General features: G+C 46.1%; 1 protein-coding gene across 1 annotated transcript in view; it reads right to left on the bottom strand.

Moving 5' to 3' along the window:
* The window catches only part of piezo1 (piezo type mechanosensitive ion channel component 1 (Er blood group)), a 324,721-nt gene that overhangs the window by 278,991 nt on the left and 20,056 nt on the right, over nt 1-25,674 (bottom strand). The window contains 4 exon segments of the mRNA XM_061837790.1: nt 86-117; nt 119-300; nt 16,210-16,414; nt 24,907-25,024. Of these exon segments, the coding sequence (XP_061693774.1) occupies nt 86-117; nt 119-300; nt 16,210-16,414; nt 24,907-25,024 (537 nt within the window).

Below are 25,674 nucleotides of genomic sequence, written 5' to 3' on the forward strand. Positions count from 1 at the left end.
CCTAAAATGTGAATCAAGATTATCTTGTTAAAAGTTCTGACTGTACTGTATGACTCTCTGGAACAAGTACTGTATGTGATCTTACCTTGCCCACAGACTGTGTGGTGGGAAGAGAACTAGGAGCCAGGAGACACTGGTATAGGTACAGACAAACAAGGTGGCCAGCAGTGAAGAAGCCCACCATAACATACAGAGCCTTGAAACCCAGATGGCTAATTGGAAGGTGACATGCCCACCATGTGCTAACACCAATGAAGAGGAGGAAGTAGACGCATGAGAATGCAGACGGCAATGTGATTCCTAGAGAGAAGAAAAAAGGCCTGCTATTAGAAACAAAAGTTATTTCCACACATGCCCACAAGAGGCAATGATGAGAGGTTTAGCAGATTTTTGTAACTTATTCTGTAACTCGCTAGATTTTGTATCGACTATGGAATAAAGATGGAGGAATGATAGCTTTCCTCTAACGGGGAAGGTGTTATCACTCTTTCTAGAAACAGAGTAAACGTCCATTACAGCACAAAATAGAGCAGACTGGGAAATTGTGTGATTAGAGAAGTGTGAAGCCTGTAAAGATAAGGCCAACTCGCACTGGACTCCAAAAACGTTGTTCATGTAGAACAGAGCAACACACTATCCATTCTGCTGCACTGCTCGGCACCGGGCTAGGTAATGATGACAGAATCTGAGGGTGTTCTTATATTGTTTCAGCACCGACCAACTTGGATGATTTATCCATCCACCCATTTTCTGAGCCCTTGATCCTCACTACAGTCGTGGGAATACTAGAGCCTATCCCAACTATCTTTGGGCATGAGGTGGTGCACACCCTGAACTGGTTGCAAACCAATCGTAGAACTGGGATGATACTGGGAAGAAGTCAAATGTGAGTTTTTGCTTCTTCTCCAACCTACCAGGCTAGGTCCTGAAGCAAAATCGCATCCAAAACCCATCCCGATGTGATGTTTCTCTTTAAAATGACTCTTATACCGTCTTAATTAATATTGTCCAGGACCATACTATGTGATGAAAGTGTGAATCTCCAAATCTCTGGTTCCTTCTCAACATCTCTTTATTTGCCCTAATAGGGTTATAAGTCTTTCCTTGCTCAATTGGGACATTTAGATCAGGGTATGTCATCAATCATTGCCCACATGGTGCCTGTGAAGTACTTCGAGACTCTTGTGATAAAAGGATTAACAAATTAAGTTGACATACACATAGACAAAACTTTTTCTAGAACAAGAATGTACACCTGTGTCCCATACAGTTGTCAAGGATATGCAAAATAAAATCTGTTAATACTGATTTCTCTCATGATCACGAGGCACGAGGCTGGATCCAAATGCAGGATTCCCAGGGATGGGGATGAGGGTGGTTTTATTCCAGTCTAAGGTCATACACACGCAAGCAGTCCAAAATAGGCAGAGGCAAAAAAACGTGAGGCTAGAACAGTGGCTCCCAAAGTCAACCTGGGCCCGGACCCTCAATGAGTCGTTCAAAAAGCTCCCGGACCCCCAACCTCATCTTTCACCAATAATGTAGTGTTGGACATTATTATTACTCTGTCTCAGACATCATGTCGCGGACCCCCTAGAAAGACGTTTTTCACACCCTGGGGGTCCGTGGACCCCACTTTGGGAACCAGTGGGCTAGAGGCAAGGTTGAAAGCATGAAACGAGGTCCAATGACTATGAGGCAAAACTTGAAAACAAACAAAAGTGTAACAAAACTATGAAGGCACAGATCCGCTGTGACAAATGGATGCTCTACACAAGGCTTGCAACCTACGCCACCAAGGCTTCCAACTTATGCACAGTAGTGGAGAATCCAACATGCAGTAATGCAATGCAAGGAAATGACAAATGCCGATGACACATTCAAAACTTAATTGCCTGGTCTAGTTAGTGTCCAATGTAAACCAGCTGCGGGACAGTTGTCAGAGGCAGAACTGCTTAGGGCTGTAGTTTGGCTATGCCCCTCACAGGAAGCACCGCCCAGGGCAGTGGCTTGGCCATGCCCTGACAGATCAGGAAGTGTCTAAGAAAATGGATGGACGGATATTTCATATTTTGAAATACATGACATTTTTTTAAACCAGTTAAGTGTATTCTTTTAATAATGTTATTGGTATTGCTTGATATCGAGCGCAGTGTTTGTAGAGTGTATACTTTATGTGAGTAAGTGTACATGCACAATATTAAGGTGCGCTGCTTGAAGAGAGGCTATCCAGAAGGTGCGCAGTCGTATGAAGGTGGCTCCTCAGCAAGTTTTGCCACGTACAGAATATTTAAAGTACCATATTTTCCGAACAACTAGTCTATCCTTTTTTCAGGCACTATGAGCCCTCCGGCATATTTAACAATGAGGGTAACATATACTTTTTTATTGCTAGCAGCTATGAGTTTAAAAGTACAACAAAAACTTGTTCATACAAAATAGTTAAAACATGTTTGTTCCTTACAATGCACTCGGGTTTGCGCATGCACATATGCTTCCAAAGTGGTAAAGAAGAAGCAGACTTTACTTTCAGCGGGTGTAGAAAAAAAATGAAGAATCTGACTTAATTGTGCGTAGAAGAAGAATCTATCTCAATTAATCTTGGAAGAAGAATCCACCTGTAGAAAAAGGCTGTAGAAAAAGATGGCACTAACTCTGGCCTGTGTAGAGGAAGACTAGGTGAGTTTTTGGTGCCCTGAAATCAGGATGCTCCACGGCACTCAATCTCAAAATATATACATCCATCCATTTTATGAGCCCCTTATCCTCACAAGGGTCGCAGGAGTGCTGGATCCAATTCCAGATGTCATGAGGGAGGAGGCAGGAAATGCCCTGAACTGGTTGTTCGCCAATCACAGGGTACATTGAGACAGATAACAGTCACACTCACAATAACACTTAGGGGAACCTCCAATTAATGCATGTTTTTGGGATGTAGGAAGAAAACGGAGTGCCCGGAGAAAAGCCACACACGAACAGGGAGAATATGCAAACCCTTCACAGGCGGTGTCACAATCATACGACATGGGGCTGGATCCAAATGCAAGACTAAGAGGCAGTGACATGATGTTTAGGAAGGGTTTATTTCAGGCAAAGGTCATCCACAGGAAAGCAGTTCAAAAAGGCAGAAGCACAAAAACATGAGCCAACAGGCAAGGTCCAAAAACATGAAAACGTGGTCAAATTACTTTTAGGCAAAAAACAAGACTTGATTTAGATGTGGTGGCACAGGAATGCTGGCTTTGACAACAAGGATAATACATAACAAGAGGCTCAAATAATCATGCAGACGACTGTAGTTTCAAACACAACGAACTGGCAACTGAGAATGACAAACTCAATATTTCTATGCCTGGCCTAATTAGTGTCAATATGGTGCCGGTGTGGAGCTGCTGCCAGAGGCAGCTCCGCCCAGGGCAGTGGCCTGGCCACGTTCCTGACAGAGCCCTTCCCAAGGCTCTGATCCCAGACACAGCAAAACAACAACAACAAAAACTACTGGGGGTGGTAGAAGGAGGTGAAGAAGAGGGCACAAACCCCCACCCCAGTCTGCCTGGTGGTCGTCAAGGCCACCCAAAGCTAGAAGCTTGGCTGAGTACTTCAAGAGGTCGGATAGGAAGCCAAGCATCAGGGTCCCTACGGGGCGACTCAGGTGGACGTCCACGAGGGAGGTCCCAATGGCAACGCAGGAACCAAACAGTACCAGGTGACAGCTGAGGACGAAGCCCTTCTGCACCGTGGTTGAGAGCCGCCAGCTGCTGACACTGGTCAGGCACCACCGAGGCGTGGTCGGGGAGATGGTTGTTGGGGCTCTGTCACTGTCAAGGCAAGAGCGAGAGGCGGCTGGAGCTCGTTTGCCACTGATACAGGAGTGAGAGGCGGCTGGGCTCGTTTGCCACCGAGACAGGAGAGAGAGGTGGCTGAGGCTCGGTCACCACTGAGACAGGAGTGGGAGGTGGCTAGGACTCGGTCGCCACCGAGACAGGAGCAAGAGGTGGCTGGAGGTCGGTCGCCCCCGAGACAGGACCGAGAGGCAACTGGCGCTCGGTCGTCACTGAGGCAGGAGAGCGAGAGGCAGCTTGGAGTCGGTCGCCGCAGAGGCATGAGTAAGAGGCGGCTTGGGGTCAGTTTCCGCAAATGCATGAGCAAGAGGCAGCTTGGGTCTGTCGCCGCCGAGGCATGAGCAAGAGGAGGCTGGGTGTCAGGCGCCACCAAGACAGAAGCAAGAGGACGCTGGGGGTTAGGTGGCACCGAGACATGAGAAAAAGGCGGCTGGGCGTCAGCCACCGCCGAGACAGGAGCAAGAGGCAGCTGGGGGTCAGGCGCTGTCGAGACAGGAGCAAGAGCCGGCTGGGGGTCAGTCGCCACCAAAACAGGACCAAGAGGTAGCTGGGGGTCGGTCAGCACCGAGGCAGGAGTTAGAGGCAGCTGGGGCTCTGTCACTGTCGAGGCAAAAGCGAGAGGCGGCTGGGGCTCGTTTGCCACTGGGAGCAGGAGCTGGCTGGGGGTCATCAGGTGCTGAGGCTTAGGTGAGAGGCAGCTTATGTCGGTGCGCCGTCGAGGCGTGGGCGAGAGGTGGCTTGGGGTTGTGCATAGCCGAGGTATGGCCGAGAGGCAGCTGGGGCTCGGGCACCGCCGAGGCATGAACAAGAGGTGGCTGGAGGTCGGGCACTGCTGAGGCATGAGCAAACGGTGGCTGGGGGTCAGCCGCGAGATGAGCTAGAGACTGCTGTGGGTCATCAGGTGCCTCCTCAGCCCGTTGCCAACTAGGCTTGGTATGCATGGATACGAGGGTCGCAGAGTTTACACAGATTCATGAAGGTGAACTGGGAAACATGGGTGATATAGAATAAGTTGACCCACTGGCGTATTTTGCTTGGTGTGGCTTGGGCGGAATGTAATGCGAGGCATAAAGCTATGCTGTACTTGGGCGGCTCCTCTGGCCACCATGCAGGGACCCCGAAACGGGTGGCCCAGAAAAGGTCAGAGGAAGAGGATTTGGGATTAGGCACACCGAGCTGGAAATGGGGGGAGTTGAAACAAATTGCTGGGACTAAAAGTACGTAGGGAAAAACCAAAGTCAGTATCCGATCAGGCAGGCGGTCATATAAGTCCAGGTCCTCCTCAAAATCAGAAAAATCTAAGTCTAGAAAAAAACGTGACAGTGAATGGGTCTGGCATGGTGAAGCATCATAACACATGGGTGGATCAGATGGCAAGGCAGGAGAGGACAAAAAGACGGATCCCGCTTGGATAGGGACGCTTGGTCAACAGGCTGAGTGCGCTGGGAGGCAGACCAGCAGCGTGACCGGTGGGACATTTTACCTGCTGGTTCATGTTCTGGCCAGTTCATTCTGTCACGATCATACAGGATGGGGCTGGACCCGAATGCAGAACTCAGAGGCAGTGACATGATGCTGAGGGAGGGTTTATTCCAGGCAAAGGTTGTGCACAGGTAAGCAGTCCAAAAAAAGGCAGAGGCACAAAACAAGGCAACAGACAAGGTCCAAAAACATGAAAAAATGGTCGACTTACTTTTGGGCAAAAAATATGACTTGACTTAGCTGTGGTGGCACAGGAACGGTGTCTCTGACAACGAAGCTAATACGTAACAAAAATCACAAATACGCAGACTGCTGTAGTTTCAAACTCAACAAACTGGCAACGGAGAATGACAAACTCTACGCCTGGCCTAATTCGTGTCAATATGGTGAAGGTGTGTACCTGCTCCCAGAGGCAGCTTCGCCCAGGACAGAACTATGAGACCAACGCTCTACAGCTGCACCACCAAGCCGCCCAGAATATGTAATATTAATTTAATTCATTTAAAATCTTTCCCAAAAATTGGATGCACCTGAAAGTTTTCCAGAGGAATTTAAACACTTGGAGCAGCATGAAAGAATCCACTATCGCTAACTAATTAAAAGGGTGGACTGCTCCGTGATGAGAATAGCATCCACTATCCCTCAGGGATTAAAAGTGAATGTGAAGTGAGCAGCACAACTTCAGCAGTAACTCGAGCTGAAAATGATATTGAGAGTGATTGAGAGACTGAAATGGTATGAGACTTTCTAAAGCTCTTAAACCTTGATGATTTTGTAGTTTCAGTGAACAGAAGGCGGATGAAAAAAACCCAATGACTTTTCTGTTAAGTTTGAGCCGCTTTACTGCTGTGTTACAGTCGCTCTTTTGAAAAACGTTAAGTAGATAAACATTTACAAAGTCTTTCTGTGTGGATATCTAGTTTTTATAATGTACCAGTGGTTACATTATCTGCTAAATCCCTGGGGTATGGTCCGGCGTTGCTCGTGGATGGAAAAAATACACAACAAAGAATGGGCATGATGTATTAATTGGTGCATGCTGTCATCTGGAAAATACAGGAAATTATCGCCCCCTCTTTACGGTGTGCCTTGATTGTTTCTTGCTGCCTCCATCTCAATCCACGATGCTGCAACAGGTGAAGGAAACTAACCCCAAATGAAACGGTTCAGTCTCAATCCTGCCCCTTAGCCCAGAGTTTTGTGTGTAATTCAATGCTGGAGAAAATGTCTACAATGTGTTTACCGACCACTGTCGGATTATGGAAGCAGGAAAGGTTAACCAGAAAGGACGTACAAATGATTACCAGGGCTTCCCTCCACTGATCTTCTCTGTACTTTTCCACGAGCATTCTCAAGGCAAATAATACATCTGTGGTACTCTTTCGATGCATGAATCCATACTGTTGCTCACAGATACTACAGTCCTGAGTCTAGGCTCCACTACTCTTTCCCATAACTTCATTGTGTAGCTCATCATCTTTATTCCTCAGTAGTTTTTACAGTTCAGTACAGAATATCGCCTTTGTTTTTAAAAATGGAGACGAGCACATTCTTCCTCTATTCTTCTGGCATCTTCTCTCCCGGTAGTATTCTATTGATTAAGTTGGTCAAAAACTGCTCAGTCACCTCACCAAATTGCTTCCATACGTCCACTGGTATGTCATTGGGACCAACTGTCTTTCCATTTTTAATTCTGTTCAGTGCTTTTCTAACTTCCACCTTACTAATGATTGCCACTTTCCGGTCATTCATGCTTGCCTCTTCTGCTCTACCTTCTCTCCCATTTTCTTCATTCATTAACTTCTCAAAGTACTCTTTCTATCTACTTTGCACACTACTAGCACCAGTGGACATATTTCCATCGCTATCCTTCATCAACTTTACTTGCTGCATATCCTTCCCATCTTTATCCCTGTGTCTGGCCAACCTGTAGAGATCATTTTCTCCTTTCTTATCTAACATAGTGTACATATCGTCATATGCCTCTTGTTTAGCTTTCACCACCTCTACATTTGCTCTATGACGATGCCCTAAGTATTGCATCACTGTTAATTGCAGATGTGGTTCTGTTGGCTTCATCAAGCTGTGATCTACACATCTCATTGCAGTGGTTCTCATTGCTCCTGCAAGAGTGAAGCAGATGGGATGAGAATCAACACCTCCCAATATGAGACCATGGTCCTCTGTCAGAAAAGGGTAGAGTGTCCTCTTTGGGTCAGGGAGGAGATCCTGCCCCAAGTGGAGGAGTTTAATTATCTTGGGGTCTTGTCATGAGTAAGGAAAGAATAGAACAGGAAATCGATATGTGGATCACTGCAGCATCTGCAGTGATGCAGTCTTTATATTGGTCCATAGTGGTAAAGAAGGAGCTCAGATGAAAGGTGATGCTCTCAATTTAATAGTCGATCTACAGTCCTACCCTCACTTATGGTGATGAGCTGTGGGTCATGACTGAAAGAACAAGATCAACGAGTGGCCAAAATGACTTTCCTCCGTGTCCGGGCTTTCCCTAAAAGATAGAGTGAGAACCTCGGTCATCCGGGAGTAGCTAAGAGTAGAGCTGCTACTCCTCCACTTTGAGCTGTTCATCCTCACAAGGGTCGTGGGGAGTGCTGGAGCCTATCCCAGCTGTCAACAGGCAGGAGGCAGGATACACCCTGAACTAGTTACCAGACAAGCACAGGGCACATAGAGACAGACAACAGTCACAATCACAATCCCACCTAGGGCAATTTAGAATGTCCAATTAATGTTGCATGTTTGTGGGGTGTGGGAGGAAACCGGAGTGCGCAGAGAAAAGCCATGCAGGCACAGAGAGAACGTGGAAACTCCACACAGGGAGGGCTTGCTGTCATTAAATTATTAAATAATGAAAGGTTTGTCTACAATATCCTGTTTTTCTAATTGAGAATAGTCAAATGATTGGCTGTAATAAAAAATATTTTTCCCCAAGAACGATACGTGCTGGTTTCATTCAACCATTTCAACAATGTTCGAAGTTTTCAAAACATAATAGATGATGGATGCATCTTGTCTTTTAACGAAAGTTCTTTGCAGTTCTGGTACTTTCTTTGGGGAATGGGGTGCGGGGGCTTCTGCTCTTGTTGGACCATGTCCAGGTTCAGCGGCTGATCCAAGTTCGCGTTTGGTCCCTTTAGCAACACCGATCTGTTCAGGTGTCAGAACTGGCTGTATGGTAGGCACTGATTCAGGTTTTAACAATTCAAAACAATCTCAGACATGAGTCCACCTGTAAAAGGGTCCAGGGGGAAATGTTTGGAAAACATTTCCAAAATGGGTGACTGGAAGCTGATCTGCTCAGACAAAACTTTTTAAAATTGTTTATTGGAAACAACTTTAAAACATTTTAAAACAAGTAAACGGCAAACTAATAATTTCAAGGGGAAAAAAAAATAAGTTAAATAGGGGGCAGCACAGTGGGACACTGGTTCGAGCGTTTTCCTCACAGTTCTGAGAAATAGGGTTCAAATCCTGACCCTGACTATATGGAATTTGGTTGTTCTCCATGTGTCTCCCACGGGTTTTCCTCTCACATCCCAAAATCATGCTTGCTCAGTTGATTGGAGCTTTTTAATTGCCCTTATGTGTGTATGTGTGTTTGAATGGTTTGTTTATTTATATGTACTCTGCAATTGGCTGGCAACTAGTTCAGGGTGTACTCCGCCCCCAGCCCAATGATAGGTGGGATAGGCGCCAGCATTCCCGCAAACCTTGTGAGGATAAACGGCTCTGTAAATGGATCGATGAAAACTAAATTGGGCTCATTTCTTTTTGACTGTGTCTCAAAGGCATACATATAGTTACATTCATATACAGTCGTATGCAAGCATTTTTCTCTTGCACTGAGTCCCACTCATGTTCTACGCAGGACACCCCCACTGCAATATACAGGATTCCCTCGCCACTTCACACTTCACATTTTGAGGCTTCAGTGTTTCACGAATTTTTAAATAAAAAAAAAATGAAACCATAAACGTGAAAAATACAGCCATTTCGGCACATTGCGGAAAAACTCATTGAGTCGAGGTGCATGATTGGTTCCTGGGGCGACATGAACCAAGGACAACACGAGTGGCTTCATCCCGTTAGCTGGTAGGCACATCAACGAAGCCTCACCCAGCAACTTCCCTTGTTCCCTTGTCCTACCATTTCCTTGTTTCGCTTGTCTTGTCCACGCTGTTGACCATCTAACATACGTACTGTATCTTAGTGTTGTTTTTGCGCTAACTTTTATAGCGATAACCTTTTTTGATTACGTATTCACAATACTTGAGCTTAGGCAGATGTACTTGTCCTGCTCCTTCTCTTCAATTTGTTTCCCCGGTGCCAAAAGTCAACAACGACCTTTGCAAGGACGAAATAACATGATGTGTGCCAGAAACACAGACGCCTCGCTGGCAGAGGAACTGAAAGGTTTGTTTGCCTGTTTTGAGATGAACGGATAAAATCTAGGCTCATCACAACCACCTCTCATCAGCAGCACACTGACGCTTCAAGAACATGAAGTGAGAGCTACGCTCAGGACTGTAAACACCAGGAAGGCTGCTTACTGAAAGCCTGTGCTGATCAGCTGACCAGTGTTTTCACAAAAATCTTCAACAGCATCCCGCAAGAATCAACCATTCCCTCCTGCCTGAAAACTGCAATGATCATCCCCATCCAAAAAAATCAGCCATTGACAGTTGAAATGACGATCATTCACAAGACTCCGCTCGTGTTGTCTTAGTCATTCGACTAGACCCAGCTGAGGACCCTGCCTCACGTGACATCCATTCATCCATCCATTTTCATGCCATATTTGCCAGCATCGAAACCTCAAGTCGGGAGAATATATCCCAGAGGCTTACAACGTCTTGAGTGAGGATGGAGTGCTAGTAAAAGCGTCAACTGTGAACTTCCCTTTCCAGCTGGTCACAGGCGGTAACTAATTGATAACCGGTCTACACTTGGCCGAAATTTAACATTCTGGGTCTGTTGCTTTATGCCACACCCCTCCTACACGTTTGAGGAGCACTGTAGTACTAATTCGCAACTACACACAGAACGAGGTTCACATCCCCGAATCTACGAGACTTGGCTTCTTGATCTGCTGCAACTTCCACGATTTCAAACCCACTGTCACAGTGAGTAGTCAAGTTGGCCTCATCAGAGTGGACCTGACCACAGACCAGCACCTGGTGATCCATATGGTCAGTATAAACCCAGCTGCACCTGAACATCCGCCTCTGTCCTCAAACACAGGACACCTATTACGCTGAGCTCCACGGTGACTACTCAATATAGCCGACCCGCTCCTTTGATGACTGCTAAGTCATCTTATTCCATCATGACTTTCACTCATGCATTGGTGCAGAAAAACGGGACATGTGACGTTTTCCTCTCCTTGGAGGCCTCGGACTTTCCATGTGCTGCGACTCCAGAACTTGGAAAGTGCACCTCTGTGACTTGTCATTTCAGCCTCAGGCTCTGCCTGGGACTTGCTTCTTCTATGACACATGCAGCAAATTATGGTGATGTATGCCTCCTTCTGTGCTTGTTCCCAGCCTTTCACAACCTCCCTGTTGCTGCTGTCCCAGAGGGATTATGCTCACACAAAGATTGTCACCACACTGATGAATGACATACGATGTGAAATCTCTCCAGCCATAGGCAATTTAGCACTGGGTAAGATTCCCCCATTCCTTGTACTCTTGAGCTTAGTCAAAAGTATCCTTGCTCGACCCCTAGCAAGCCTCATTAGCCCTATTCAAGCACACCTGGCCTTCTACCTCAGGAGTTCAACAGTCTTGTATGTCAATCCTGAGTTCTGAGAAATACCCTTCCTTATCACTCTCCCATTCCAAATATCGACTCACACAACATCTATCACCTAAAAGACATAATAAATGTTGGCATATGGCAGCATGACGCCTATGTCCAAATCAATATGCCCACGGTAGTTGCCTATCATTATTGAAATCCTTATTTGTATCTGGCAACAAATTTGCGTGTGATCCCTCACAAAAAGAAGTCCATTATCTATGTCCCAGTAAGCCATTCATATTGGATGGGATTTGTGGGTCTGAAATCCATGAATGATGGGTTGCGGTGTAGAGCAGAAACTACACCCCACCACCAGGTTACGCGGAAATTGTTGGAACAAAATGACTAGTAAACACACCAGCCCTCAGCACAACACTAAGCTACGACAAATATGACACCACGACGAGACTTGGGCTACCAAATCAAACAAAGTCTCTCGACGTCCCCAAAGATGCCATTTTGAATATTGAGGATGTCGACCTCTCCACCAGCCAGCTGAAAATTATGAGCGTGAAATTGAGATTTCTAACTTTTTTGGACAATACAACTTGGAAGTCAACCCTAAAATGCTTAAGCAGATTCAGGTTGAAGGAACTCTGGCGATTGACATCATCAACATTGATAACACCCTACACCCGATTAGTACTGAGGTCAGAACGCCCGAGCTCCCACTTATGCAAGACTCCTGGTCTGGAGCAGACAACATCTTAATCACCTTGGTCAGCCTCAGAGACTCCATGACATTGCCAACCTCAAAATACCAGAAACCGGCAGGGCCTTCTGACCCGGTAATCAAATATGCGCCACAAAATTTTCCATAGGAAAAGAATGACACAACCTGAACCTAACCCCACACAGATATGGGAGGAGGTCCTTCTTGACCTAAACATCCCACCAGGCCTCTCAACACCATTTTGATTCCAGACCAGGATTCAACTCTCCTGAAGCTGAGAACCTCCACTTGGCACCTCCCTTCTCCTTGATCGATAAGTCACACCTGGTCACCGTGGCCCTACATGCCAAGATGATGGTAGCATACATTGTTTTTATTTCATGTTTTTTTTCTGTTGTTTTTCCATTCTCTGTTCGCCTTGGAGGTGACAGAGTGGAGCAGCTGTAAAGCGTTGGCCTCGCAGTTCCGAGGAACCAGGTCCTCCCCATGCCTACATGGGTTTTCTCCGGGCACTCTGGTTTCCTCCCTCATCCCAAAAACATGCATTGATTGAACATACTAAAATGCCCTTAGGTGTGATTGTGTGTTGTCTGTCTCGAAGTGCCCTGCGATTGGCTGGCAACCAGTTTAGGGTGTAGCCTACCTCCTGACCATTGATAGCTGGGTTGGCTCTAGCACTCTCATGACCCTTATGAGGATAAGTGGCTAAGAAAATTGATGGATGGATGTTGTCCTTGGTAGAGCCATGTAGAGTTCCCCTTTAGGTTTTTTTTTTGGTCTTCCGTTGTTGTTGTTGTTTTCCATTTCCATTTACTAAGAGCGCTACACCGAGTCAATGTTTGCCCTTAGTTTAACCCTTCTCTGCTCCGAATCGCCGGTCTCACATCCACTGCGATACACACATTAATCCTGTCACCAACTCCTAGGCCCATACACAAGTTGACACCAAGTAAGATGTGGCCCTGTACGGTTGTTCTAGGCCCGAGAGGGATATATGCACTAAGGCTTTACTTTTGTGACTGTTGTGCGTGTTCCTTCCAAACCATGTCACCTTTCTTTGAGACATCGCCTAGATTCGCCATCGAGCTGAATCACCTTGGCGAAGCGAGGATCTGTAGCAGGCAAGAGACATGTAGATGACATTCTGCAGTTCAGCGGTTGGCCCATATTTCCACAGGAAGAAAAGGACAAGGAGACGGCACATTTGTGTGGCACTAAAACGTGAAGTGGATTGCCAATAAGGACATCATAGAAAAGACTTGACAGCCATGGCGAGCATGCTGGCTCTAAACCAATTAATCGCTACCCTAGAAAAATCCTGCAAGCTAGGGGGTCTCTTGCCCCCTTAAAAGGGACACTATTTGGCCCACCGGGTCGGGACAATGTATGGCTCAAGAGTGACGCCTACAGCTGATGGAGCGCCACGGCGGATGAGTCTTCCTCACAAATAACAGGACATGAACATGAACATGAGAATGAATACCACTGGTGACTGGATTGCTAAAAAAATTTAATGTCTGATGTTGAATCTGAAGAAAAGAAACATAAATGTGAATGCCAACAGTGAGATAATTTCAACTATCTATCGCCACATAAAACAAATATTCAACCGTGGGCGTAATCAGTGCTAGAGGAAAAATGTTCTCATTATCTAAGACCCAATATTTATACTTTATATAAATCCACTGGTGTAGGAATAACCGAATATAATCATCATACATCTGCTTCCAATAAAGGAACTTTTTGCTCTGCTTTAGATGACGTGGCAACCGCTTAACAGGAGATAGCACAAGAACAAGAACATATAATCATCAGAACTCTTAGAACCAGGGACACCCGTTGTCTGTTAAAGAAATGATGACCACACATGTATTCAGCAATCTTCCACACACATGCGCGCACACACACACACACACACACACACACACACACACACACACACATGAACAAACAAGCACACTTTGTTTCCAACTATGTTTTGTTCCCCCGCCTCCTTTTTGTCACATCCATGTAAGTAAGGGGTGTTTTGAAACCAAATAAATAGAGGTGCTGACGAGAGGATAATCAGAGAGTGCGGTGGTGAATTGTACGAGACAGTTCCTCTCCTCTCTTCTCGTGAGCTGACAAACTTGAACTGGTGTCTTTGCTTCCTTTTTTATCTTGTTTAGTAAATGTCTAATTGGTAAATCTAAGATTTACTTGGTCCTGTTTGAGGATGCAGAGGTAAGAATTCTCCGCCACTTGTGGTAGAAGCTTGAGAATTACCTCAAACAGAAAGTAATTGTGACCCTGTTGAGGGGGAAGTCAGTTTAGTCACTTCAGGTGAACTACTGACTCCAAAAGGGAAAAAAAAACAAATTGCAAAATAGGTGATAAAGAGCATCCATCCATCCATCCATCCATCCATCCATCCATCCATGATCTACCGGATTTGGCAGGATACCCAGACTCCCCTTTCCCAAGCCACTTCTTCCAGCACTTCCGGAGGGATCCCGAGGCGTTCCCAAGACAACCAAGAGACATAGTCTCTCCAGTGTGTCCTGGGTCATCCTCGGGGTCTCTTTCCAGTGGGACATGCCCGGAACACCTCACTAGGGAGGTGTCCAGGAGGCATCCGAATCAGATGCCCCAGCCACCTCATCTGGCTCCTCTCAATGCGGAGGAGTAGCGACTCAACACTGAGCCCCTCCCTGAAAAGGGGGACCACCACCCCAGTCTGCCAATTCAGAGGCACTATCCCTGATGTCCACGCAATGTTGCAGAGGCGTGTCAACCAGGACAGCCCAACAACATCCAGAGCCTTTAGGAACTCCGGGCGAATCTCATCCACCCTGGGGCCCTGCCACCAAGGAGCTTTTTAACCTGACCTCAACCCCAGAGATAGAAGAGCCTGCCTCAGAGCACCCAGACTTAGCTTCCTCATGGGAAGGCATGTTAGTTGAATTTAGGAGGTCTTTGAAGTATTTTCCTCACCGACTCACAACATCCCAAGTTGAGGTCAGCAGTGCCCCATCCCCACTATACACAGTGTTGACGATGCACTGCTTCCCCCTCCTAAGACGCCGGACGCTGGACCAGAATTTCCTCAAAGCCATCCTGAAGTCGTTCTCCATGGCCTCACCGAACTCCTCCCATGCCTGGGTTTTTGCTTCAGCGACCACCAAAGCCGCATTCCGCTTGGCCAGCCAATACCTATCAGCTGCCTCGGGAGTCCCACAGGCCAGGAATCCACTCCCTCTGAGGACTCCAAAAACGGTGGGTACTCTGCACTACTGTTTGGTGCATAAGATAGAAAAAGGTCAACGCCACGCTTGGCTTTATTTCTTGGGGACATGCTCTCCTTCTCATGCCATCCTTAGCGCTTTCCTGGGCATCTTGATGCTCTTCCTGGCCGGTGCTCTGTCACCCACACCGAACCTCCTATGAGTATCTGTTCCCTCGGGCTGCACGGGAAAGCTCAACCCACCTGCCTCGACCTTGGTCAACGTTTGTAAGAGCAACCTTGCAGTCTACTACAAGTACAGATTGGTGCATATTTGGGTTAAATTAACAAGAAAATCCTACTAAGAGTCAAGCCTTCCCAAGCTCAGTGGGTCCCTTTTTACGTCACAACTCAGCTTCCTAAATCATTGTTCTTCTCTCATTTGAGTTGTATATCATCTTATCTTGTCTGCTGTTGTTGAGTCCCATTAGTTCCCATTAAAACTATACAAAACTATAAAAGTCATTACATGCATCCTTGTCTGAGTGAGGCGAATCAATGAGCTGCTGTAAAGGAGAATGTAAATGGATTTATTGTAGCAAGCTTTCAAGGATTCTGAGATTGATCAACAAGTCATAAGTAAAGGGTTTCTTGTCATTTTTCCCAAGTGCATGGAAAACAAGTGACATGGTGCCCCATAATTTGAAATTTAGATTTCCAAAGTGTATCCTAAAAATTACGTCAAACCGCAGGTGAGGTGGGCATCCCTCCCGTTGACTTCATCCATTCCAAATTAATTATATTTTATTTGATCTGGTAATCGCTACAGCTGCATCATGAGAAAGGCAGCCAATGCAGATGTCATAAGAGACAAATTATGGAACTAAACAGCTAGTGGAATTCATAATAACACCACCACACTGACGTTACATACTTCTTTTCACATTTGGAAGCAGAAGGACATGTCATACATGGAAGCAGCACCCAATTATATTGTAGAGCTGCATGTCCTTCAGGTAATCACATTGCAGCTGGGCATGTCTCGTTTAGAACACTAGTGGGATGTATAATAATGGTTCTCACTCCTCTCTAATCAGAATCACTTTTCATGTTTTTGTATTCATGAATTAAAAACCATTTCCTTCTCTTTCATAATGCGTGAGTGTGACGGCTTATGCAGGTCATACCAGCCAAAGCGAGTAAGCTCAAGGCAAAGATTCTCCCAAGGCCCAGCAGTACTTTATGGACTACAGCCTTTAGATGTTCGATCAGCTGCTTGGCTGATGTTGTAGTTGACAAGTCGTGACTGGCGTCACCAGGAAATGGTCCTTCTTCATCTTCAATTGATTCTTCCTCGATTTCATTCTCATCATCTGTTGCTTCATCTGGCATCTATTCAATGGGGGGTGGGGGGGGTAGAGGATGTCTATTTTAATAAATAATTCAACAAAAATACAAGAAAGAAAGGTGGCATTTAAGTGTTACATGTTTTCAGAACTAGGCATTATACAGTCCCCAGGCCACATCTGGCTATTGAAGTCATTGTGATTGAACTCAAGATGTAGTGAGTCCATGTCATTCTTAGTTGTATAACTTTTGATTATTTTGCCATCAAAAGTTGTCTTTTTTTCCAGAATACATTGACGATTAACTTCCACTAACTAATTAGATTATTGTAGGCGTTTACTAATTAATATAATATATAGTAGCCAATCAACTATTTTTGCTGATGTTACTTGTGTTTCGCGGGTCCACTGGGACCACAAACAGGGCCACGACCCGCAGTATTTCAATGCGATATTACAAAAGACCAGTGAAACAAATACAACACCAGCTGATCTGATAAGCCAAAATATTGCTTAAGCATAAGAGTAGCAAAAGAGGATGTCCATTCCAGAGATAGGTAGAATAGCCAAATATTGTACGCAAGTAAGAATACTGTTACTTCACAGTAATGTGACTGCAGCGAAAGTAAAAAGTAGCCCTCCAAAAAATTACTTGAGTAAAATTAAAATTAAAATGAAAAAGTAGACTGTGAAATAATTACTCATGAACTGAGTAAATAGTGAGCAGCATGTTTTTTTAACCATAGCATCAACGTGAATTCAAACAATAAAATTAAATCAAATATAGCATAAACAGGTTTAATGATAGAATTCATATGGGAAACAAATTCAGCAGAGTTAAAAGCTTGTGTTTAACCTCTGGATTAGCGTAATTTTAAAATACAGTGTTTTTGTTACGTGTAAATTTTTAATCATGCAATCCCCTTGTTTGAACCAGCAAAATATAACAAAGTGTCAGAGGCGTGGCCAGGCCACTGCCCTGGGTGAAGCTGCCTCCAGCAGCAGCTCCACGCCTGCACGCTATTGACTCTAATTAGGCCAGGCATATAAGCCTTGTGTTTATCATTTCCAGTTGCCAGTAACCAGTTCATTGTGCATGAGACTGCATGAGTCTGTGTGAGTATAGGACCCTCTTGGTTGTGTTTTTGCCTCATTGTCACGGCCAGCGCTCCTGTCGCTCCACAGCTAAATCAAGTTTCATTTTTTCGCCTAGTAGTAATCCAACCTCGTTTTCATGTTTTTGGACCTTGCCTGTTGCAACGTGTTTTTGTGCCTCTGCCTTTTAAGTAAAATGTGGCGTCGCCAGTCAACCCACCAGTCTGTCTCCAAGCGTACTCAGCCTTTTGACGAAGCGTCCCCTATCCGAGTGGGCTGTCTTTTTGTCCTCTCCAACCTTGGCAACTACGGCGTCCATGTGTTATGATTATTCGTTCACCGCCACGTTTTGCTAGACTCAGATTTTTCTGATTTTGAGGAGGACCTAGACTTATATGACCGCCTGTCCAATTCTGTTTTGTTTTTTTCACTCCCAATTTTTAGTCCCAGTCAATTTGTTTCACCTCACCCTGTTTCCAGCCCCCGTGTGACGAAGCCCAGGTCTGCTACCTCCGACCCCTTCTGGGACAACCATTTGGCCACAGCCGCCTACCTCCGACCCCTTCTGGGACAACCATTTGGCCACAGCGGCCTCTTGCTCATGTCTCAGCGGTGCCTGATACACAGCCACCTCTCGCTCATGTCTCAGCGGAGCCAGAACCACAGCCGTCTCTCACTCATGTCTCAGCAGTGCCTGATCCACAGCCGCCTCTCGCTAATGTCTCACCGGAGCCTGATCCATAGCCGCCTCTCACTCATGTCTCGTTGGTGCCTGATCCACAGCCGCCTCTCGCTCATGTCTCACCAGTGCCTGATCCCCAGCTGCCTCTTGTTCCTGTCGCGGCAGCGCTGACTGACGCACATCCACCCCTCGCTCCTGTCGCGGCGGCGCTGACTGACGCACATCCACCCCTCACTCCCGTCGCGGCGGTGCTGACTGACGCCCATCCGCCCCTCGCTCCTGTCCAGGTAATGCCGCCTGACGCCCAGCCGCCTCTCGCTCCTGTCTCGTCGGTGCCTGATCCAACGCCGCCTATCGCTCATGTCTCAGCAGTGCCTGATCCCCAGCTGCCTCTCGTTCCTGTCGCAGCAGCGCTGACTGACGCACATCCACCCCTCGCTCCTGTCGCGGCGGCGCTGACTGACGCCCAGCCGCCTCTCGCTCCTATCGCGGCGGCGCCTACTGATGCCAAGCCATTTCTCACTCACACTCCACCGGTGCCTTCTGAAGCCCAGCCACCTCTCGCTCCTTTCACGGCGGCGCCGACTGACGCCCAGCCACCTGTCGCTCACATCTCGATGGGACCTGAGCTCCAGCTGCCTTTTGCTCATGTCTCTGTGGTCCTCGACCCCAGCCACCTCTCGTTCATGTCTCTGTAGCCTTCAACCCCCCCACCCGCCTCTCACTCACCTCTCTGCGGCCCTGGACCCCACCCCCAGCCGCCTCTCACTCATGTCTCTGCGGCCCTCGACCCCGCCAACCACCTCTCGCTCACATCTCTGTGGCCCTCGACCCCACCCCCAGCCGCCTCTCACTCATGTGTCTGCGGCCCTCGACCCCCCCAACCACCTCTCCCTCACATCTCTGTGGCCCTCAACCCCCAAGCCCCCGCTCACCCAAGCCTTGGCAGCGCCTGATCTACAGCCGCATCTCACCCAAGCATTAGTGACCCTCGACCTCAAGCCGCCTTTCGCCCAAGCCTCGGTGCCCCTCGACCCCAAGCTGCCATTCACCCAAGCCTCGGCACCCCTTGACCCTCCCCGGCCATCTCTTGCTCACGTCTCTGCAGCCCACCACTCCCCAGCCACCTCCCACCCAACCCTCGGCGGAGCCTGATCCCCAGCTCCCTCTCACAAAAGTCTTGGTGACCCTTGGCTCCAAGCTGTCTTTCACCCAAGCGTTGGCGCCCCTCGACCCTGAGCTGCCTTTCACCCACGTCTCGGTGACACGCGACCCCGATCCGTCTTTCGCCCACAGCTTGGTGACCCTCTACTCTGAGGCACCTTTTCCCTATACCTCGGCGGCCCTCGACCAGTGTCAGCAGCTGCTAGCTCCCGACCATGCCTCGGCGGTCCTCAACCAGTGTCAGCATCCACCGGCTTCAGACCACGCCTCGGTGGCCGTTGACCAGTGTCAGCAGCTGCCAGCTCCTGACCACACCTCGGCGGGGCTTCTTCTTCAGCTATCACCTGCTCCTGTTTGATACCTGCTTCGCTATTCGACACCCCTCGTGGACATCGCCTGAGTCACCCCATTGGGACCCTGGTGCTTGGTTTCCTAGCTGACCTCCTGAACTACGCAGCCAAACACATTGCTTTGGGTGGCCTGGACGGTCACCAGAGAGACAGACAGACTGACTGACCAATTATGGTCAGAATACAAACAAGCCACACGCCTGACTGGCCAAGACATCATCTTCCAACTTCTCAAATAATGTGATGAGGCCCTCCGCAAAGATCTATCAAGGAGCTTCAACAACCTCACATCATATGACGAGACCACTCTTCTTGGCCGCATCAAGTCCTTGGCAGTCTGTAAAGAGAATGTGATGGTGCCCTGACTACGACTTCAGGAAATGCGGTAGGACAGAGATGAACGACCAAGAACCTTCTCTGCACGTATTAAAGGTCAAGCAAATGTGTGTCAGTATAACATTACAGTAAAATGCCAGATTGTGTACATTTCCCTATCGACAGACAAATTCTTCCTATCCGTGGAGGCTTGTGGTGATCTAGGCATTATACCCCACTCATTTCCCTCCATTGAGTCAGTCATAACACACTCTTCTGCCTTGCACAGTGACATTGACAATAGCCCTGAATAAGACTGTTGCAGCTGTTCCCCTCTCTCCCTACATCCCTTCCCTTTTAAGCCACTGAAGAGAAGAGAGAAAAAACAGAGCAATGGTTGTTGGACTTCTAGAAATGTGGCACATTTGACATCTGTGAACATCAAAAGCTTCCCAAGATGTCACAACCCCTCATGAAACCTATTGCAGGCACAGATGCCACACTTGTAGCAGACCACACACAGATCCCAGTACCTGTCCACTAGGAAAAATAGGTAAATGCCAGCCTTGATGAGCATGTTCAGCTCGGTGTCAGAACCTGTCCTAATCGGAACCCCAGTTTTATGGTGTCATTGAATGGTAATCTTCGCAAAGAAATCTGGTAAACCTCAGCGAACTGTTGACTTCCAAGCTCTGAATCACCATGCAGCGAGAGACACACACCACATCTAATCGCCATTCCACCAAGGCTGCATGGTCCCACGGAACACAAGGAAAAGCACTTTTGATGCCTGCAATAGCTACCATGGGATCAAAGTCAACCCTAGGTAGAGGCCTCTGACAACCTTCATTACACCCTAGGGCCAGTATAGGTATCAAGTGTGCCCTCAGATACATAGCATCTCGAGACACATACACCAGGGGATTTGATTAAATCGTTAGTGACGTTGACAACAAAACAAAGGTCATTCACAACACAGTAATGTGGTCTCACTCCATTGAGGACAGCTTCTTCGAAGCGGCAAATTGGTTGGACACGTGGCCAAAATGGTATCATCCACAACCCATCAAAGTTCTTGTTTGCCAAAGAAACCATCAGTTTCACAGGCTTTGAAATCACGCCCACAACTGTTCACCCATGCCCACAGGTTCTGGAGTCAATCAAAAGATTCCCCAAACCTTGCAGTATCATTGACGTGCAAAGCTGGTTTAGACATGTAATCCAAGTAGCACATGCTTTTGCATCACCAGAGAGAATGAACCCTTTCTACAACCCAACACACCATTCAAGTCGACTGAACATTTGAACAATTTCTTTGAAGAAACAAAGCCAACATGCCTTGCAACAGATTCAAAAACATTGCGAATGCACATCATGCAATCCATTCTGCTGCCGTCGAGGCTGGAAAGTCAAACTAGTGGGTAGCCGGTTTACTTCATCGCCTCAATCAAGCTATGCCCCCACTAAAGGAGAGGCACTGGCTGTGGTGATGCCCTCGAAAAATATCATCATTTCATTCTGGGCTGCCCCAATCTGATCAATGCGGTTGATTGCAGACCCCATCTCAAGATGTGTGATGATAGAAACTTGGATGCAATCCCCCACCCACGACTGAGGAACCTGAAAGAAAAAAACACTGAAATACAGATTCCATATCACTCACCTTCCAGGAATCCGTCATTTCACTGCAGATACTATCTCAAGTTATCCAGTCAGGGCTGCCAATCACCTTCGCCTGCCCGATGATGCAACTCCAGTCTCCACTGACAACAACATCCCAACCATGCCTCACAGCTTCCTCATGGCCATCAGAGCCCAACCAGATAGCCCTACACTGCACCCTAGTGAGGAAGACTCTCTAGGAAGGGTTAGCTCCATCACCTGGAACGATATTCGTGTGGCCACCAATAGTGATAATTCAGTGGTCAAATTGATTGACCAAATTGAAAAGATGATCATCGACAACAACCATTTGCGACAGGAGCCTCGACACAGATGTGTTTCAAAGCGCTATCCTCCAATACTGCAACAAACCAGGGACACGTGGTTATCCCCTGCAATGTGCATCTTCGGGCAACCAATCTGGGGCTTCATCCCAGCCCACCCAGGCAAGTATGTACTCCACAAGATGTGGCAAGAGACTTTGATCAACAAAGAAGAGACTCTTAGGAATCGCCACATGACGGATGCTCAAAGACTGTCAGCTAACACTCCCTCTACCCCCTCTAGAAGTCGGTGACTGTGTCCGCATTCAAAACCAAACCAGACCACACTCCACAAAGTGGGACAAAAATTGAATCTGTATATAAGCCCGTCAGTTTGACCAATATGTGGTAAGAGTTGCTGGATCAGGACTCTGCGAAACAGAATATCCCTGCACCTATACCATCCAGTGATAGCCAGAGCCCCACTGGCCACATTACCCTCACCTGCTCAAACAGTGCCAAAGAGTATGTCCACGGTCTTGACAACACCAAAGACACCTACTCCGCCAACAGACCACAGACCAATCAAGACCATAGAGGTGTCACAGCCTGGAACTCCACCACCTGACGAACCACCCAATGATGGCTTCATCAGCGTTCCTGTGGTTCACCCTGAACAATCCAACATACCAAAGGGTCCAACCATGGAAGCGGATAAGTTTCCACCCAAAGAGACAACCTACAGACTTCCTTACAAACCGTCCATAGTCTGTCAGACTTGGCCCACACCTCTCTTCCTCAATCACGTTCAATACCGGGTCCTCCCAAGGCTGTATACTGAGCCCTCTGCTATACTCTCTGTTCACATATGAGTGCATACTCGTCGATCCCAGCAACTCCATTATCAAGTTTGCTGATGACACCACCGTGATCGGGCTCCTTTCAGAAGGAGATGATGAGTCTGCCTACAGTGACCAGAATGGTAAATTATCAAAGTGGTGTTCTGCAAACAACCTTACACTAAGACGAAGGAAATCATCCTGGATTTCCGGAAGTGGGGCATCGGCCCGGTCCCACTATTCATCAATGGAGAGTGTGTGAAGAGGGTCCACTCCTTCAAATTTCTGTGAGTCTCCACCAAGGACTAACTCACTTGGACTGTAAATATCAATGCCGTGGTGAAAAAGGCTTTGCAGCAACTCTACTTCCTGAGAATGCTCAGGAAGAACAACTTGGAAGCTAAACTGCTGAAGGCCTTCTATAGAACCACGGCAGAGAGCATCCTCACATACAGCATCACAGTGTGGTATGCTGGATGCACAGCAGCAGACAGGAAAATTCTGCAAATAGTGGTAAACGGTGCACAGAAGATCACTGTCTGTTCTCTGCCCTCCCTAGAGGACATTACCAACTCCCGCTATCTCAGCAGAGCCACTAATATTGTAAAGGACTCTTCACATCCTGGTCATCACCTGTTTAACTTGTTGCCCTGTGGCAGGTGGTACAGGTCCCACAAAACACGGACAACCAGATTCAAGGACATTTTTTTCCCCAGAGCCATCAACTCCTTGAACTCAAACCACTGAAATAACAGTACTGTAATGGAATAATATGCAATGGCAGTTTTGTGCATTTATTTATTTATTCAACCAATAACTATGCCTGGGTGTTTTATCTATTGTTTTTTTTTTTTTTTACCCAAGATGTTCTCCGATTTTTATTCTATTTTATTGCACCTTGTGGAGAAGCACTCATCATTTCGTCGTATGCATAGCCTTTAATGACATTAAAGGCTTTTGATTTGATTTGATTTTCATGCCTCGTGCTTTAAGAGCTCCACAGCCCTACAACAAACTTGGTCTGAAGGAGACCCCACTACCTGAGAAATGTTCAAGTAACTAATGACTTTGATGTTCTACATAAATTAGTAGCATCCAAAATGAGCATATATTATGTAATACAAAGCAGCTTGATGACACATTCCCAATCCTTATTTCGACTCCTTAAACAATAATATTATGCAAATACAGTACATACAATATTCATAAATATTTACAGTACTTAACTTATAAAGGTTAACATATTTCCTTCAACAATAACGTCTTCATTTATTGTCTTTATCTTAAGTGGTACAGTACATGTTTAAAATCATTTGTTGTTTCTCTGATGGAACCTTTTTAAGTTACTTGTCCAACAATGTTGTCAGGATACCATCATTAGAGAACTTTGGTCAGATTGCTTTTGTTAATTTAAAAAGTTCGATGCATGTTCAAACAATGGTTTTAGACAATAAATTGACTGTCAACAGTTTTCGCTTCCCCGTCGTATTCAAAAGTGAAAATGAAATTGAACCACAGCAGGGATTTGAATGACGCTCATGCTTCAAATTTTCATCTATCATATCCTCCTGTCATGCTAGTGGTTTTAAGCTTTACTGTATTCATGAACTGAATGAGCTGGATGAAAGTCCAACAAGCACACACACACACACACACACACACGCACACACACACCCATCTCCAAAATGATTTCCAAAACTGAGAGGTTACTGAGTAGCATCGCAGCCCTATTTTTTACCATTACGACTAAGTTCCAGTTATTTTGAGAATAGTTTCAGTCACTGATGTCCAACTCAAGGCCTAGGGGCCAGATCTGGCCCACCCTATCATTTTATCTGGGCCGCAGACGCAATTAATATGCATCAACTCCTTGCTAAAAAGTGTATCCAAATTTTAGAATTGTCAAATTTAATAAATAATGTTAAAGTATTGCAAGTATTTTTTTCTTCCAAATCCCCCTTTTTTGTTTTTCCTGTAACAGAGTCCCTAACGTCTGATTTCCGGTGATTATTTACCTTCATTATTTGTTGTGTATAAGCAATAATATGAGGTGATTAACCATTTCTATGATTTCATAACGGCCGTCTGAGGGAAATTTTAACTATAACATGGGCCACAAAAAAATGAGTTTGATATACTTGTTAAATAATGATAACTTATTGGCTGGCATCAATATTTCTTGTTTTTTTTCTACAAAGGATGATGGTTAACAAGGAAATCCCACAGAGTACAAGGTCAGGACAAAGAAGGCGCAATAAAATCCAAGAATCCTCCAATGGAAGCCTGTTGAAAACAGATTGATTTGTTCATACTGTATTGTTGTATTAGCTTATATGGGTCATTTTCATATAGTTTGATTAATACCGGAAAAGAAATTGCTGAAATTTTCCTTTTAAAAATCTAAATGATTTATATATATGCCTTTTCCATGAAATCTAACACAGAAACATCTGAGTGTCTTTATAATTACTTTTGGGGGAGGGTTCTTTTACTTCTTTACACTCAAGTTGTCTTACTCACTTTTTTATTAAAGCCACTGGAGAGACCATAATTATGTTTTTGCAAGACACCAGAGGGATCTGTGAGTTGAAGTGTCAGAATGAGGGAGATATTTTTTATTCACACAATAGCAGACATCTAAATAAATGATGACATGTGAATGCACATGAATTTGTGAAAGCATCTGTGTATCTTTACCACTAATACAATTGTGTAAGGATGAGACTGCTATGGGTTAATAGTCGGGAATCATTTACAGTATGCATCTGTATCTGCAGTTTGAAAGCCAAACTAAATAATTTTTATCAAGCTGTTTATGTCTTTACTTTTATCAACATTTCTCTTTACTGTTATCCAACAAGTATATTTCAGTAGGCCACAGCCATTTTCTCTGTCAAAATTGTCTGCTTTTACAATGAATGCCTACAACTTTAAAT

Source organism: Syngnathoides biaculeatus, chromosome 12 (genome assembly GCF_019802595.1).
Source record: "Syngnathoides biaculeatus isolate LvHL_M chromosome 12, ASM1980259v1, whole genome shotgun sequence".
NCBI lineage: Eukaryota > Metazoa > Chordata > Actinopteri > Syngnathiformes > Syngnathidae > Syngnathoides > Syngnathoides biaculeatus.